Here is an 18,923-nt window from a genome sequence, read left to right as displayed (position 1 = left end):
GCATTAGGAGGAACCCAGGGCCAACCGCACCAGCATATGGTCTCACAAGGGGTCTGAGGATCTCATCTCGGTACCTAATGGCAGTCAGGCTACCTCTGGCGAGCACATGGAGGGCTGTGCGGCCCCCCCAAAGAAATGCCACCCCACACCATGACTGACCCACCGCCAAACCGGTCATGCTGGAGGATGTTGCAGGCAGCAGAACGTTCTCCACGGCGTCTCCAGACTCTGTCACGTCTGTCACGTGCTCAGTGTGAACCTGCTTTCATCTGTGAAGAGCACAGGGCACCAGTGGCGAATTTGCCAATCTTGGTGTTCTCTGGCAAATGCCAAACATCCTGCACGGTGTTGGGCTGTAAGCACAACCCCCACCTGTGGACGTCGGGCCCTCATACCACCCTCATGGAGTCTGTTTCTGACCGTTTGAGCAGACACATGCACATTTGTGGCCTGCTAGAGGTCATTTTGCAGGGCTCTGGCAGTGCTCCTCCTGCTCCTCCTTGCACAAAGGCAGAGGTAGCGGTCTTGCTGCTGGGTTGTTGCCCTCCTACGGCCTCCTCCACGTCTCCTGATGTACTGGCCTGTCTCCTGGTAGCGCCTCCATGCTCTGGACACTACGCTGACAGACACAGCAAACCTTCTTGCTACAGCTCGCATTGATGTGCCATCCTGGATGAGCTGCACTACCTGAGCCACTTGTGTGGGTTGTAGACTCCGTCTCATGCTACCACTAGAGTGAAAGCACCGCCAGCATTCAAAAGTGACCAAAACATCAGCCAGGAAGCATAGGAACTGAGAAGTGGTCTGTGGTCCCCACCTGCAGAACCACTCCTTTATTGGGGGTGTCTTGCTAATTGCCTATAATTTCCACCTGTTGTCTATTCCATTTGCACAACAGCATGTGAAATGTATTGTCAATCAGTGTTGCTTCCTAAGTGGACAGTTTGATTTCACAGAAGTGTGATTGACTTGGAGTTACATTGTGTTGTTTAAGTGTTCCCTTTATTTTTTTGAGCAGTGTGTGTATATATATATACATATATATATATATATATATATATATATATATAACATTTCCTCAGAAGCACCCACCCCTCTCCCCTTCAGCCCCTACTATAATCCAAATGACTACCTGGCAAGAATAGAGCTGTTTGTATTGGGGAACAGTCTAATAGTAGGGGACATGTGCCCACTGAGTCCTAGTTCCAAATTAAATCTGGATTGATTAATTTCTGAAGCTTGGTGAACTCATTTTAGCTTGATGATGGGGAACCAATTTCTCAAGCCAGTGGCTCTGCATGTGAGTGGGTTTGGTGTTGTTGGGTAGAGAATCTAGTTGCCAGTCTGCATCCTATTACAAGCATACAGTGCATTCAGAAAGTATTCAGACCCCTTGACTTTTTCCACATTTTGTTACGTTACAGCCTTACTCTAAATAGTTTTCCCCCTCTCATCAATCTACACACAATACCCCATAATGACAAAGCAAAAACAGGTTTAGATTTTCTTTGCAAATGTAAAGAAAAATAAATGTGGTATTTCAGTTTAACTATTCAGACCTTTTACTCAGTACTTAGTTGAAGCCCCTTTGGCAGTAATTACAGTCTTTAGTCTTCTTGGGTATGACTACAAGCTTGGCAAACCTGTATTTGCACAGCAATTTTCTGGTCTCTCCAGAAATGTTCGATCGGTTTCAAGTCCGGACTCTGGCTGGGCCACTCAAGGACATTGAGACTTGTCCCGAAGCCACTCCTGCGTTGTCTTGGCTGTGTGTTATTGTCCTGTTGGAAAGTGAACCTTCACCATAGTCGGAGGTCCTGAGTGCTCTGGAGCAGGTTTTCATCAAGGAGCTCTCTGTACTTTGCGGCGTTCATCTTTCTCTCGGTCCTGACTAGTCGCCCAGTCCCCGCCACTGAAAAATATCCCCACAGCATGATGCTGCCATCAGCATGCTTCACCGTAGGGATGGTGCCAGGTTTTCTCCAGACGTGACACTTGGCATTCAGGCCTATATTGGTTTCATCAGACCAGATAATCATGTTACTCATGGTCAGTCCTTTCGGTGCCTTGTGGCTGTCATGTGCCTTTTACTGAGGAGTGGCATCCATCTGGCCACTACCATAAAGGCCTGATTGGTGGAATGCTGCAGAGATGGTTGTCCTTCCGGAAGTTTCTCCCATCGCCACAGAGGAACTCTGGAGCTCAGGTTCTTGGTCACCACTCCGACCATACCCTTCTCCCCCGATTGCTCAGTTTGGTCGGGCAGCCAGCTCTAGGAAGAGTCCTGGTTCCAAACTTCCAAACTTCTTCTATTTAAGTATGATGGAGGCCAGTGTTCTTGGGGACATTCAATGTCTCAGAAATGTTTTGGTACCCTTCCCCAGATCTGTACCTCGACACAATCCTGTCTCGGCGCTCTACTGAGAATTCCTTTGACCTCGTGGCTTGGCTTTTGCTCTGACATGCACTGTCAACTGTGAGACCTTATATAGACAGGTGTGTGCCTTTCCAAATCATGTCCAATCAATTGAATGTACCATAGGTGGACTCCAATCAAGTTGTAGAAACATCTCAAGGATGATAAATGGAAGCAGGATGCACCGGAGCTCAATTATGAGTCTCATAGCAAAGGATCTGAAATATGTTATTTTTATTATATTTTTTATAAATGTGCAAGTATTTCTAAAAACCTGTTTTCGCTTTGTCATTATGGGGTATTGTGTGTAGATTGATGACAATGTTTTAAATTGTTATTTAATCAATTTTAGAATAAGGCTGTAACATAACAAAATTTAGGAAAACTTAAGGGTTCTGAATACTTTTCGGACGCACTGTAAGCATACCCCAATCCAGAATGCATACCCTGGGATATCTACACATACAACTACCTACTCATAGAAGGTGCCTATGCGTTCTCAACTGGTACATTCTGCCACTGTCACCATGTGGCCTGTCCCTCCTTTTAAGTCATAGGTACTACATTGAGAGTGACATCCATGCTCATGGTTCAGTGACATCTTCACCACTTTTCCAGGTCTTTCTAGTGGATGCAGCATGTCTCAGAATGACAAAGTCATATATTGTAACCAGATTATATTTTATTTGACTTGGAAATTAAGTGGTTTTCGAGTACATCACCACAACCCACTGCCTCTAACATGGAGACAGGGTAAAAAAAAAGGGCAGTTTACCATCAATAACTCAGCAACCTTAGAAGTGACCAGTCTGCAGCATTCTGAGTGGCTGCTGTTGGGTGGAGACTGTAAGCAATGGTAACTGACAACGGGTGGCATTGCCATTCTTATTGGACTACTAATCCCTCATTTTAGTAGCAGGATTCCCATTTGTCTAGTCAATCATCATGTTGATGTTAGTAAGACCTGATTGGTCTGAACAGCCATGATGTGGCTGTAAGCAGGCCGGTGATTGGTCTATTCGGTCAGCATGTCGGCTCCCACTCCCCCGGTGGCGTCTGTTAGGCTGAGGTCCTCCAGCATCTCCATCAGAGAGATCCGAGGAGCGCCCTCGTCATCCGTGTCACTCTCCACTGGGATCTTAGACGCATCTGCAATACAAAACAATACAACTATCATGAGGCTACAGCTAAAAATGGATAAATAAAAAGCTATGGGTGACAATTGGGGAAAACTGCCAGGTTCTCGCAAAAGGAACAATAAAGAGAAGCGGAAACTTGTGGTCACTCACCTCTGAAGATGTTGACGTTCTTTCTCAGGGCTTCGTCTTCCTCCAGGTCCTCTAGGAAGTCCTGGTATTGTCTGAAACAGGAAGAGAGAACAATATATAAAGTCACCGCCAATGTTGAAGACAGACACCTTTCACAACTTACAAAGTCATCACCTGGATATAGAGCATATCCAACCTTCACTCTTTCAGTTCTCTCCTCCCTCACTTTCTCTCTCCTCATCCCTTCCTGCTTCTCCCCCTCCACATTCCTCCTCTCTCATCAGTTCCTCCTCTCATCCTTACCTCTCGTCTTCAGGCGCCATGCCCTCCCTGTCTTTGTCCATCTCCTTCAGCTTCCAGTTCCTGCGCTTCACCCTCTTGCTGCGGTTGTAGCTCTTCTTAATCAGCACCTGCAAGTCCACAACAAACATGTTCAAATGGCTTCAATACATGCATTGATTTTGTTTTGTTATTATGTATTCTGCCTTATGCAGTTGAGCTTTCATTTCAAAGTTAAGTAAATAGTATTTGGTTAGGCGGCCAATTTTTCCATTAGAGGTTTGACATTTTAAATCAATGCAGCAAACATAAAATCGAACCAATACTACAATGTCCACCAGGGGGCAATGTGAACTAATACAGACTGTACAGTACATGGTAAAAAGGTGTGTTGTTTTGGGACCAGGGTTCTTCAACCTTTTTTAGCATGAGAGTTACTTTTAGAAGAATTAATGTTGCGAGCTTCAATTTATTTTATAGCTTTCTAACAGGAACATTGTTCTCTTCTCCTCTACCTCGTCCCAGGGTCCTTGGTGTACGAGAGATGTGTTTTCTGTCAATATACCTGGTAAAATAATGGTTGATAAACAGGATTTGGCATGGCAGGCCCAATAAAATGATATTTTGTATTTTCCAGAATTCTGTTTTCTATTTTATTTTTCCTGGTTTGGGATTTGTACAAAAAAAGTTATACTCTCAATATTACAAATATTCATAGAGAAACAACAAAAATGTATGTTCTCAGTCCATGGCAATGCTTAAATCACATCAGAAGACCATATGAGGTCTGGAAAAAGTGTAATTCCCCTTTAATTGCGCATCTAGCAAGACAGTAATGTGTCAGTCTAGCGATGTTTCTGCTGTTAGGCCTACTGCTGCAGCACATGTCATGGCAGAGATCACAAAACAATGGCCCCAATTGAAACAAATAATCATAATTTATCATTCTGTCAGGTAAGCCTACTTTGAGGTTAACATTTAATACAGAAGGTTTTGGGGGAAAGTCTACTCAACTGTATTAAAATGTGCACAATGTTGGGTTGAACTTCAAAACACAAACCAATTGAAGAAAAAAATACATTATCCTTAGCATTGTTAACTGGCTACAAACGGAGTGATAGACAAGCACGTGCACCAAACACAGACAGGGGGCAACATTGCTGGAAATGAATAGGCAGATCGTGTTGTGTCTGGCTTTTTAAGCCAATAGTGGCTAACCAGGTTGGGAAAATGTAAATGTGGCTTTGATTGGATAGTAGCCAGGTGCTTTATGTTTATGACAGTTTGTGATGGAAAAATGCATGTACTTTAAGAATTGATTGGAGAGCTACTCATATGTTGGCTGGGAACTACTGGTAGCTCGCGATCTACCTGTTGGAGATCTTTGTTTTGGAGGATATAGGCGTGCACACAGTATTATGTACTGGTTCTTACCACGTCAGGAATATGACTCGGGTTCATCTTGTTCAGAAACTCGTCATTAACGTTGGAATTGGCAAAGTCAAAGCTAGAGGGAAACAAAAGTGAAAAAACATATTTACTCTAACTTCACAAGCAAAATAGTTAGGTAATGTTTTGATTCTCTTATACAACAAGAAGTTCCATGAATAATTAAGTTAAGAGTAGCTGTATAGTAGCCCATGACAGTCACCTACCCCTGCACCAGGTCTCCTATGTTGAGCAGGTGGCCCAGGTGGGTGCGACAGTGGTACTGCTGAGCCGTGTCCATCTCTGAGGTCTTCTGCACCCACACCTCAGCCAGAGTGTGCTGGAAACACAAATCAGAACACACACAAGATTTAGCCTAGCACCACCATTACTTCTATTCCTTTCCACTAAACGGATGGAGGGCATCTAGTGTTTCAACACCCTGAGATGGGGGAGGGGATCGTTATCGTACCGTAGCGAGCCCATTTCCTGTTCCATTTCACACAAACACTTCCATGTATTGTGGAGGTTCTCTCTCTAATCAGATGTGCTGCTTCAGGGATAATGTAATGCTTCAGTATTGATTTTTCTTCCGAGAAAAGAGAAATGTTCCCCATAATTCAATCTGCTCGACACCACTTTCATTAAAGCCACAAACACACCAAAGCCCCGCAGTCAAGCTGTATCAACCCAAACAATCTGTCTCGCCAACACACACGCTAGAACATGTTTTTCCTCACATGGAGTGAGGGAAGTTGAACGCATGAACACACAGCATCTAAAGAAACAGACTAGCAGCATTTATTTCTCTTGAAATGTAGGTGTTCTTGCTAATGGGCCACACTTCTGCCCAATTCCAAATCACCGCCCATTTCCCTCAGAGCTCCTACCTTATTGGACCTTATGCCTGCTCCCGCCCCCAGCTTCTGGTTCCTGATGATGTCAGTATCCATGACGATGAACTCCTCCAGTTGCCTTGGGCTAACGAGGCTGTTGAAGGGGTTGCGCCAGTATGTGCCCCCATCCACCTCAGCGACTGTTGGGTCAGACAGGAGAAATAGAATTAGATGGTTCTCTCTATGGACAGTCCAGAGTTTCAATTTTGACTGCTCAAAACACCACCAATCATTTCCTACACTCACGCACACAAGATCAAAGGATTTATTTGAACTTCCCTCCCCCTGCAGTCTAGTGATTTGGCTAGCATGGAGCACTGTTCTGCCCAGAGGTTAGGGTTGAGAAAGGCGGCTCTGGCGCAAAAGTAGCCTTTCTTTGAACACTAATTAAAAACGTGTGCCCTGCCTTTCAAAATATCAGAATGAAACCAGAGGGATTTCTTTACACACACAGCAAGTAAGGACAACAAATGAGTGTGCGTGCCATGTGTGGAATGCCCTGATTAGACACAGAGGGAAGCTGTTGAGAGGGAGGGTGATGAGCATGTGAGCAGACACACTGTAAACGATACTGGGTTCAGTTAGGTACAAAAGACTGACGTCAAGTGGAATATAATGACATTCCATCAGTCTATCAAAAACTGATGCTAAAAATATGGAGCACATGGTCAACTTTTGATGCTTTACATCAAGACAAGCACAAACTCATCCAGACACAAATCCAATCACCTTTAAACATTGAACTTGTCAACACATCAACACTAATCGATCAATGAAGCAAAGCATATCTGTAAAAGCTATTTTTCAGTAGCCAGAATAGCATGTGGTGCGTACTGTACTCACTCTGCAGGGTGTTGATGAGGTGGGTGGTGCTGGTGTGTACTGTACTCACTCTGCAGGGTGTTGATGAGGTGGGTGGTGCTGGTGTATACTGTACTCACGCTGCAGGGTGTTGGGGTTGATGAGGTGGGTGGTGTGTACTGTACTCACTCTGCAGGGTGTTGGGGTCAATGAGGTGGGTGGTGTATACTGTACTCACGCTGCAGGGTGTTGATGAGGTGGGTGGTTTATACTGTACTCACGCTGCAGGGTGTTGGGGTTGATGAGGTGGGTGGTGTGTACTGTACTCACTCTGCAGAGTGTTGATGAGGTGGGTGGTGTATACTGTACTCACTCTGCAGGGTATTGGGGTTGATGAGGTGGGTGGTGTGTACTGTACTCACTCTGCAGGGTGTTGATGAGGTGGGTGGTGTATACTGTACTCACTCTGCAGGGTGTTGGGGTTGATGAGGTGGGTGGTGTGTACTGTACTCACTCTGCAGGGTGTTGATGAGGTGGGTGGTGTATACTGTACTCACGCTGCAGGGTGTTGATGAGGTGGGTGGTGTATACTGTACTCACGCTGCAGGGTGTTGATGAGGTGGGTGGTGTATACTGTACTCACTCTGCAGGGTGTTGGGGTCGTTGAGGTGGGTGGTGTATACTGTACTCACTCTGCAGGGTGTTGATGAGGTGGGTGGTGTGTACTGTACTCACTCTGCAGGGTGTTGGGGTCAATGAGGTAGGTGGTGTATACTGTACTCACGCTGCAGGGTGTTGATGAGGTGGGTGGTGTATACTGTACTCACGCTGCAGGGTGTTGGGGTTGATGAGGTGGGTGGTGTGTACTGTACTCACTCTGCAGGGTGTTGATGAGGTGGGTGGTGTATACTGTACTCACTCTGCAGGGTGTTGGGGTTGATGAGGTGGGTGGTGTGTACTGTACTCACTCTGCAGGGTGTTGATGAGGTGGGTGGTGTATACTGTACTCACTCTGCAGGGTGTTGGGGTTGATGAGGTGGGTGGTGTGTACTGTACTCACTCTGCAGGGTGTTGATGAGGTGGGTGGTGTATACTGTACTCACGCTGCAGGGTGTTGATGAGGTGGGTGGTGTATACTGTACTCACGCTGCAGGGTGTTGATGAGGTGGGTGGTGTATACTGTACTCACTCTGCAGGGTGTTGGGGTCGATGAGGTGGGTGGTGTATACTGTACTCACTCTGCAGGGTGTTGAGGTGGGTGGTGTGTACTGTACTCACTCTGCAGGGTGTTGGGGTCGATGAGGTGGGTGGTGTATACTGTACTCACTCTGCAGGGTGTTGATGAGGTGGGTGGTGTGTACTGTACTCACTCTGCAGGGTGTTGGGGTCGATGAGGTAGGTGGTGCTGGTGTGTACTGTACTCACTCTGCAGGGTGTTGGGGTCGATGAGGTGGGTGGTGCTGGTGTGTACTGTACTCACTCTGCAGGGTGTTGGGGTCGATGAGGTGGGTGGTGCTGGTGTGTACTGTACTCACTCTGCAGGGTGTTGGGGTCGATGAGGTGGGTGGTGCTGGTGTGTACTGTACTCACTCTGCAGGGTGTTGGGGTCAATGAGGTGGGTGGTGATGGTGTGTACTGTACTCACTCTGCAGGGTGTTGGGGTCGATGAGGTGGGTGGTGCTGGTGTGTACTGTACTCACTCTGCAGGGTGTTGGGGTCAATGAGGTGGGTGGTGATGGTGTGTACTGTACTCACTCTGCAGGGTGTTGGGGTCGATCAGGTGGATGGTGCTGGTGACTCGGGCGCACACACACACCTGGCCCATGTTCCCCAGGCTCTGAGCCAGACGCGGCGACAGACACACCACGTTGTCCTGGGCAATGAGACAAAACAAACCAGGGGTCAGACTGAGGTCTGGTCAGAGAGAACATTGGAACCTCCCCACCAGATTATTCCACAGAAAACCCACATCAAGCTGTACTACAGAAGAGATTAACATTCAACTCTGGATTAGGCTACACCTTCAAGAGCAATCTCCTCTGAATAACAACAACAGAGGCTGTCACTGCCAGTTTGGTTGTACAAGGGGTCGGCTAGGTTCTCTTTGTTTTATCAGTGTGATTACAATTTGTCTCAGAAACAACGCAAAAGAAAACAAGATTCTGATTAGGAATGCATTTCATTGATCTTGAAAATGTTGAGTCATATGTGTTTACTAAATAAGCCAGTGCTGTAATACTTCATTCAGTCATTGGATAGAAATGAACAAAAACACATGCAGATGGAATTGGATATGAACAAAAATTCACTCTTCACATGTATGGTCAGAAGCCAAGCGTCGATGCTTGTGTACTCAGGCTACATGTTGGAAAATAGGAGTAGATTCATCTACCACATGAATCCAACAGAAGAGCATTGACGAGAAACATTCACTCAACAAAAAACCTGGAGTAAAGAATCCTGACCTAGACACACCAAGATAGAGTCAAATTTAGTTTTTCATTTGACAGTTCAAAAGCATCTTTTAAAACAACACAGTTCTATCCAAGGGAAGCGGTGCCTGTTATAATAAGAATGGGGAATCTGTATAGGTCTGCCCTGACCTGTTTGTACCTGAGCATTTGATTATAGATGCGCTCTGCTCACCTATTCAACCACCTTTCAGCCCTGCACGTTAAAAGATATACAGTGCATTCAGAAAGTATTCAGACCCCTTCCCTTTTTCCACATTGTTATGTTACAGCCCTATTCTAAAATGGATTCAATAATCCCCCCCCCCTCTAAACCCACACACACACACACACTACCCCATAATGACACATTTATTCCAAATAAAAAAACAGAAATACCTTATTTACCTAAGTATTCAGACCCGTTGCTATAAGACTTGAAATTGAGCTCAGATGCATCCTGTTTCCATTGATAATCCTTGAGATGTTTCTACAAACTGAGCAATCGGGGGAGAAGGGCCTTGGTCAGGGAGGTGACCAAGAACCCAATGGTCACTCTGACAGAGCTCCAGAGTTCCTAGGTGGAGATGGGAGAACCTTCCAGAAGGACAACCATCTCTGCAGCACTCCACCAATCAGCCCTTTATGGTAGAGTGCAAAAAGGCACCTAAATGACTCTTTGGCCTGAATGCCAAGTGTCACGTCTAGAGGAAATCGGACAAAATCCCTACGGTGAAGCATGGCCGTGGCAGCATCATGCTGTGGGGATGTTTTTCAGTGGCAGGGACTGGGACACTAGTCAGGATCGAGGGAAAGATGAACGGAGCAAAGTACAGAGAGACCCTTGATAAAAACCTGCTTCAGATCTCTCAGGACCTCAGACTGGGGCAAAGGTTCACTTTCCAACAGGACAACGACCCTAAGCACACAGCCAAGTTACGCAGGAGTGGCTTCGGGATCAAGTTTCTGAATGTCCTTGAGTGGCCCAGCCAGAGCCCGGAGCTGATCGAACATCTCTGGAGAGAACTGAAAATAGCTGTGTCGCGACACTCCCCATCCATCTGACAGAGCTTGAGAGGATCTGCAGAGAAGAATGGGAGAAACTCCCCAAATACAGGTGTGCCAAGCTTGTAGCATCATACCTAAGAAGACTCGAGGCTGTAAATCGCTGCCAAAAGGTGCTTCAACAAAGTATTGAGTAAAGGGTTTGAATACTTATGTAAATGTGATATTTAATTCATATAAATATTTATGACACTACTACATTTTCGAATAAGGCTGTAACGTAACAAAATGTGGAAAAAGTCAAGGGGTCTGAACACTTTCTGAACGCACAGAGCATTTGACCTTCAGTATTTTGGAGGAAGATGCTACATACCTTGCAAACAGGAACAATCTCAATGGAGTAGGTGCTCTTGTAGTTGAATGTGTTTGAGTGGATGTCATGGGAGATGAGGCGCTGGGAGGTCTTCGACCTAAACAAGAGAGTGACACAAAAAAACAAAGACAACAATATCTTGTCAGAGAAAAATTAAACATTCTCAACCCTCTCCATGCTAAGCTAGAAATATATTTTTTCAAAATATATGTCTATTGACATTGAATAATTGTAGCACTAGCCACACAGACCACACTTACTGTGGTTAATGCGGTCTAAGTCATCACTGTTCAATTCAATGTCAACATACTGTCCCAACACCAAATTAAAATGTCATGGGTATTATGCAATAACCATTAAGGAGCCATCAAGAGTAGGAGAATGTCACCTAGACACTGACCTCAGGTCAGAGAGTTCTGTCACTACAGGGCAACCTCTACCCGTAGTGGAGGGTCTCTGGTGAACTGTTCCTACCTGCAGGGGACTGTGCACTGAAGAAAATCCACCATCTTCTGAGCATGCTGCTTGGTGGCATAGTAGAAATCAATACCCTCTGAGAGACGAAAAAGATTAAAAACAAGTCAGCCCTCAGTCAATAAATCAATCACAGACGCACACACACACACACACACACACACACACACACACACACACACACACACACACACGCGACCTGGGTCATCACCATTCCAACACACTTAATACGACAGCCTCAGTAACACAGACCAGATGGGCACCGGGGGAGATATGGCCGCCACATGTTGAAGCTTCAAGGCTTTTAACTCCGGCTAGAGAGGGGGGTAATTTATACTGAACTGTCAAAGGACAGCTTCTCCCTTACAATCTGGTCCAACCACACTGGGTGCTGCTTCTGAAATGGCTCTCACTACACAGTGTGTGTGTGTGTGACTGAAAATAGGTCCCGAGTCAAACAGCATTGTTGGCATGGTAAATAGAATGCTTAGTACTATGATCCTACCACACTGATTTTAAACACATGGCCATGCCCTTCTAAAGCCCGGGACAGGAAAGCTTTATTAAGAAAATCATCAATGGTAAGCTTGCATGGTCTGGTGTCTCTTCCTGGATGAAACCCCCACTTTAGAGCAGTATATTCTATCCCAAACCCACCATGGATCTCCTTGATGTTGAGTGCGTTCTGATGGAGTTTGTGCTTGAGAATCAGCTGCTCCAGGTAGTAGAAGGTCTTCTTGTGAGAAGTCTAAAAAGACCAGACCAATATTAGGTTAAAAACACAACATGTTAAAAAACAATAGCTGTGGTGAGCAACATGAATAATATCATTCTAATCATCAGTGGTACCTTCTGTCTGACTTGCACCACAGAGTTCCAGAAGTCCTTGGCCTCGACACGGTGGCAGTCGTCACACATCTGGCCCTGGATGACAAACTCCACCACAAACACCTGCTGCAGGATGGCGCCGTTCATCACCTGGACAAGAAGAATCACACTACCATCAACCACTATTCTCTTATATGACTGACTCAGAACATAGTTTACGACTGTAATGTGACACACCAGGTAAATAAAACACTCTTTAAAATCCAGAACTGGGCTAAAAAGCTGTAACCCAAAGGGAATTGGCTGTGACCCACCAGTGGATCATTACCCACCCACCATTTGGGAAACACTGATGTGGAAGACTTTATTCATCAGGGTTTGGTGCTGCTATTTCTGGTGACTAAAGGGCATCTAGATACAAGATCACAGGTCACAAAACTCCCTACACTCCAGACAATGCCCTGGGCCCTGAGGAACTGAGACTCCTCTGAAAGGTCATGAAGTTATGACAGCCACTGGCTAACCTTCACCCAATCACTGTGCTCTGAAACTACACAGTCAGCCCTTTATCCCTTTACTGTCACCTGGAGGAAATAATGACAACATGGTGGGACACATAGCGGTGGGACACGTCCTCCAGATCAGGTTCCTAATCCACACTAATCCCTTCTATTAAATATCACACTCTCATGCCTCTCATTTCTCCACTCGTCTCCTCTCTCTCACCTCTTTCTGTATGGTCACCTTCAACTTGATCCGCTTGGAGTGGGGTTCCGTCCACAGGAATCCAGCATCGATCAGACGCACCTGGATTGAGAGGTCACATGAGTTTCTGAGGCGAATGGCTACAGCCCCGTTATATTTTTTTTAACAAGTGTATGTTTAAATATAAATAGAGCAGAGCAGGGAAGGGATACTCACTTTAGTCATGTTGCCCTTCAGTTTTTTAAGGCAGAGGGCGAGCAGTTCCCTGGACTCCAGAGCACACTGCACCCAGGAGGCTGGAGGCTGCAAGTACCTGCATGGAAGAGAAAGAGGAGCAATCAATCGATCTGACCTAATGTAGGAGCCATGGTAAGATCCCAGTTAACTGACTAATGATCCTTTGGTCAAGTAAGAGCAATAGACAGGGATTTAAACATCTTAGCTGGGGCACTAAGTTTGACAGGCTTGTGATGGTGGTCTGGGTAGTACCGTTCACACTGCTTGCAGAAGTTCAGGTTGACTTGCTTGGGGATTCCCTCAGAGATGTCCACTGTGGTCCTGAGGCAAGACACGCACATGTTGGCTGGGTTTGGAGGGATGGGGATGCCACAGGTGCAGCACAGGCTGGGTAGAGGAGAGAAACCATTTCTTAATTAGTACTGTGTACCAACTGATACCTTTGAAAAAGCTATGAATCTACACCTTCACACTAATGGTAAAGGACAGATTATTTGTAGCATGTAGGAGGCTGATCATAAATTCTACTTACATGTTCCCCTGACTGCTTGTAGCAGGAGCTTGCATGTACTCCATTATAAATGGCTTGGGTGTAGCAGTGAGAACTAGACAAGACAAATCAGATTGATGTCATGAGCCAGACAAGTGTTTACTTTTTAGATTACATACAAAAATGTAATGATATTGTCGACAGGGCTAATGTGTAATGATTATAGTCAATACATGGTAGCCAGCTATCTAGTGTACTAACTTTGCTGTTAACGAGAGAGAGATATATATATATTCCATTTGTGGATAACTTTGCAGCTTTTACAGACCGACCAGGTCTATTTCTTCAGGACAATTTACATCTTAACGGGTATGGCTCCAGCATCCTCTCCACCAACATGTCTCTTACTCTTGCCTCATGTAGAGCCTCTGATACCTGACGTTGTGTATTTTCGGGGGTTGACTTTTGGGATTGTACGCTCCCCTATCAGACTACGTTCAATGCTCCTCTCCCAGTTTCATTAATTAGTCCCTCAATTGCAAATATGGAACAAACTACAGTTAACAACCTTTCTGCAATTCCTAGATTATTGTCCAATCACCGTATTGCGAATACTACTCACATGCAGAGAGGTATTGTTAGTAGTAATCTTGTCCCCATAAAATTGAGCTCTGTCAATAGCTCGAAAATGGTTTATTGCTCATCCAGTGCAGCTTCAGGTGCTACCTTGGATACTCCATCTGATATGAATTCCTGTAGCAATGGCATTGGAATAATTCATTTGAATGCTAGAAGCCTGATACAAAAGTTGGACTTTATTGAAATTTTGGTCTCACAATCAAATGTTGACGTATTGGTTGTATCTGAATCGTGGCTGTGTGATTCTGTGCCTGATTCAGATGTTCAGTTGATTGGGTACAATATTTATAGAGCTGATAGAGTTGGTGGTATCGCGATTTATGTAAAATGCTGCTTAAATGTTTCTGTGTCCATATCAACCTCTGTCCCAAAGCAATATGAATGTCTAGTTTTAAATTTGGTACTTGGTAATAATGCTCGTTTAACTCTAGGAGGGGTATATCGCCCCCCCCTCAGCTCCTCCTTGTACTCTATGCAAATTATCTGATATACTGTCTAATTATGCAAACTCTGAATTACTGATTTTGGGAGATTTTAACCTGGATTGGCTTTCACCAGTATCCGATAAATTAAAAGACATTTGTACTGAGCTAAATCTAACTCAGCTGATAACTAAACCAACCCGTCCCAACTTTAAGAACCCAGTCAAATCTACTCTACTAGACATTATTCTAACAAACACCCCCCATAAATACACAGCCAGTGGGGTTTTTGCAAATGATATCAGTGACCACTGCCCTATTGCTTGTATTAGAGATACCAGGCTGAAACACTCTGATCCCTGTATAATCTCTAAGAGAAATTATAAACATTTCTCACAGCAAGCTTTTACCCTTGACTTATATCACTCTGAGTTTTTATCCACTTGCTGCTTTCTGGACCTGGTTTTAGCCCTTGCTTTTTTCTCTTCTATTGTTACCTCTATGTCTGATAAACATGCCCCGCTTAAGAATCACAGAGTAAGGAAACCGAACCAGTTCTTGGTTCTCTCCTGAATTGTCAGGTCTTTTCCTGCAAAAGAATCGGGCCTGGGCCTTGGCGAGGAAAACAGGTACTCCAGCTGATTGGCTGTTTTTTAGGCAATTGAGAAATAAATGTACTGCAGCTGTCAAAAAGGCTAAATCAAATTACTTCCTTAATGCTATGACAGATTCTGCAGGAGATCCTGCAAAATTCTGGAAAACCGTTAATTCACTGAAACGGGGGGAATTCTGCTGTTTCTCTTCCTAAGCAAATTACCTCAGATTCCTGTATCCTAAGTGAAAAAAATGATATTTGTGATGCTTTTAATAAGCATTTCATCTCTGCTGGTTTTTTATTTGAAAGGAAAAGTGGCCATTGTGGCACTGGCCAGTTAGTTGATTTTTCATCTTGCTTTTCAACCGTTACTCTGAAAAATGGTAACCCTGTTTTTAGTTTCCAGAAAATAACCGAAGCAGAGGTTCTAGCTGCCCTGCGTGCCATTGATACTAAGAAATCCTTAGGCGCTGACAATTTAGACCCGTTCTTACTTAAGTGTGCTGCACCTATCATTGCTGGTTCAGTGACACAGATTTTTAATCTAACATTAAGCACAGGAATTATCCCTAAGGTGTGGAAAGCAGCTTTTGTTCTGCCATTACATAAGGGAGGTGACGGTAGTGATTTGGATAACTATCGACCCATCTCTAGGCTCCCTTGTCTGGCAAAGATCCTAGAATCTATAGTCAACAAACAGTTAGTCTTTTCTTTCTGCTAACAGTATTCTTAGCACCAATCAATCTGGTTTTAGATCTAAACACAGTACCACATCGGCCACTATGCTTGTTGTAAATGATATTGCAAATGCCTTAGATGATAGAAAGCACTGTGCTGCGTTGTTTGTAGATTTGTCAAAAGCTTTTGACACTGTAGACCATGCTATCCTTTTGAGTAAGCTGTCATCTATAGGAGTGGGCACTGATGCCTGCCGATGGTTTTATGACTATCTTAAAGATAGAACTCAGGCCGTCATGGTCGACGGGGTCAAGTCTGACTCCTTACAGTTACTTAAAGGGGTGCCTCAGGGTTCAATAATTGGCCCACTATTGTTCTCACTTTATATAAACAACATTGGTGATGATGTCAAATATTGTAAATTCCATTTATATGCAGATGACACAGTGATGTACTCTATTGCTCCAACAGCGGACCAAGCTTTAACGCAGTTGGAGTCTGATTTTAGGATACTACAGGGGTCTCTTTTACAGCTTAAACTTGTTTTAAACGCTAAGAAAACAAATGTCATGTTTTTTTCTAGGTCTAAACTCTCAGTTAGAAACACTTTTGTAATCACTAGCTTGGATGGTACTCAAATCAAACAGGTCTCTGCATATAAATATTTAGGGGTATGGTTAGATGATAAGCTTTCTTTTAAAAAACATGTTACTGAATTGGGAAAAAAAGCTCAAATTCAAGATAGGGTTCCTTTACAGAAACAGGGCTTGTCTGTCCTTTGTAAATAGAAAACAAATTGTGCAGACTACTTTTATGTCCGTTTTAGATTATGGTGATATTATCTATATGCATGCATCGGCAAACACATTAAAACCACTGGATGCTATTTACCATTGTGCACTCAGGTTTATCACGGGTGATAGTTACAAAACTCATCACTGTATCCTATATCAACATGTGGGTTGGGCCTCTCTATCTGTGAGGCGAGAGCAACATGCTCTCTTGTTTATTTATAAAGCGCTTCTTTTAAAACTACCTCCATATATATCATCATTAATTTCCACTAGATATACAAATTTTAAAACCAGATCACAGATGTGGATTACATTAGAGACTCCTGCGGTCTCCACAGAGTTGGGTAGGACTGCCTTTAGTTCCTTTGCGCCTTATTTATGGAACAAACTGCAGATCCAACTTAAGTTAGACACTCTGGTGTCCCTTGCCCATTTTAAAAATGTTATGGAGGATCAATATGATGTTGTCTGTGATTGTTTCTGTTGAATTGTGTCTTTGTATGTTTGAAATGTTCTTGTCTGTATGTCTAGAACTGTACATGTCAACATGTTTACACAGGGCACAGCCGTAAAAGAGATCCAGGTCTCAGTCTGTTTTCCCTGTTATATATATATATATATATATAAAAAACACATGACACAGACAGAATTAGATACTATTCTGACATCTCTCAGTCAGTTAACCATTTTCACAATGTCACATCTCATCTGACAGACCACGCTCTGCTGGCAGTTCTCGTTAGCTAGGAATACAATTGGATTTACTTAACTCAACGGCAACCAGTAACTGTTAGATAGAACATGTACCAGCCGACTAATTTGCGATGATCGTGACAGTTGTCATTACATAGGAGGCGCCGTGTTAAAATGTTTCGGGGCCCGTAATGCCGTTTCATAAAACAACTAATAAACGACACATACTTACAGAATGTTAGTTCATCTACACGTTGCGAACCTCCACGTTCCTCCAACACAAACTGGAAAGGATGAGCAGGATGATGACGACACAGCACTTCCTGGTAGCAAAAGGACCCAGTCCGTTCCTCTCTTTTGCCTGAGTGCAGTTGCTTCATAAACCATTCAAATCCCATACACACAGAAGAAACTGCATTATATATGGAAGTTATGCAATGACTGAACATTTGTAATAATCCAATGAATCCTTTTTTTTGTTGTTGCATACATTGGATTGGACAAGAAGGCAATTGTTTACATCTAAGATAAATGTATTTATCCAAAGATACATTTTACCGTTATCTATATACTATACCTTCCTCCTTTATCTTTCTTCGTCGCCATTATCATCATCAACAACAAGAACACAATAAAGCAAAGTAGAATTTTACAATGTACCTTAGAGTTCCTAAACCTTTGCCGTATCTGTTTGATAACCGCTCTGGGGTCATGTCTAGATGGGATAGCGTTTTTTTACGTCAAAAGTGTTTTCGTTTTTTTGCATTTTAGCTCACCCTAATCCTTTTGCTAACCTTAACCTAGTTCTTCTAACCTGCTACATTAATTCTCCTAACCTGCTACGAAAAGTCAATTTTGACAAAATCTGTATCCCTTCTAGACAAAACCTTTGTCTGGTCCTCTGGGCTTGCTGAAACGTATATAAAGTGGGATCCGATTAAGACACTCCGCCGTGGGGGTAGGGTGCATGCATCGGTCCGTACGTTAAAAATAAGCGATTTGCCCAAACGCTACATTTTATATTCAGCAGTATAAAGTTGCAAGTGACATTTAGTTTGTCCCTCCAGAAATATGATGTATGTTATCCTAAAAAAGCTTGCATGGTGCACACATCACGTGCTCCCAGTGGTGCGGTCCTGCAAACCGAACGCTACAGTTTGAGGGCACTATTTACAGTTCAATCTCGCTGTCAAAGGTTGAGGGAGCATGCAGTTTGTTTTCAGGTTAGCTTTAAACGAGGTACTTCAAAGCGAGTTCTCCAACTGGCTGAGGTTATATATAGCTACCATTCTCCCCCTTGCACGGTTGTGTGAGTCACCGCATCATATGGATAAGGGACAACCGCTGGTTCACGAGGTTTTATGCTAGAGTGAACGAGCCAAGGCAGAATCTTTCACCCCGCAGTGTACGGATTCTCCAAGACGTCAAGCAGCATTTCTACATGTGAGCTAT

General features: G+C 44.0%; 1 protein-coding gene across 4 annotated transcripts; it reads right to left on the bottom strand.

Annotated features, from left to right (window-relative positions):
- Positions 1 to 3,080: 3,080 nt before the first annotated feature.
- On the bottom strand, positions 3,081 to 18,827 carry LOC100195165 (NMD3 homolog (S. cerevisiae)). 4 transcript variants are annotated; one of them, XM_014162550.2, is made up of 17 exons: positions 18,758 to 18,827; positions 17,704 to 17,845; positions 13,693 to 13,765; positions 13,413 to 13,547; positions 13,140 to 13,236; positions 12,945 to 13,025; positions 12,240 to 12,368; positions 12,048 to 12,138; positions 11,391 to 11,469; positions 10,917 to 11,013; positions 8,844 to 8,961; positions 6,282 to 6,427; positions 5,619 to 5,731; positions 5,398 to 5,470; positions 3,988 to 4,094; positions 3,706 to 3,776; positions 3,081 to 3,565 (listed from the first exon to the last, which is right to left on the bottom strand). In XM_014162550.2, the coding sequence occupies exons 1-17, from the start codon at positions 18,758 to 18,760 to the stop codon at positions 3,432 to 3,434; spliced, it is 1,689 nt and encodes a 562-aa protein (XP_014018025.1). In that variant the 5' UTR covers positions 18,761 to 18,827; the 3' UTR covers positions 3,081 to 3,431.
- Positions 18,828 to 18,923: the final 96 nt, after the last annotated feature.

Source organism: Salmo salar, chromosome ssa20 (genome assembly GCF_905237065.1).
Source record: "Salmo salar chromosome ssa20, Ssal_v3.1, whole genome shotgun sequence".
Lineage (NCBI taxonomy): Eukaryota > Metazoa > Chordata > Actinopteri > Salmoniformes > Salmonidae > Salmo > Salmo salar.
The sequence above is the reverse complement of the archived record's forward strand: the minus strand, read 5'-3'. Positions and strand labels throughout refer to the sequence as shown.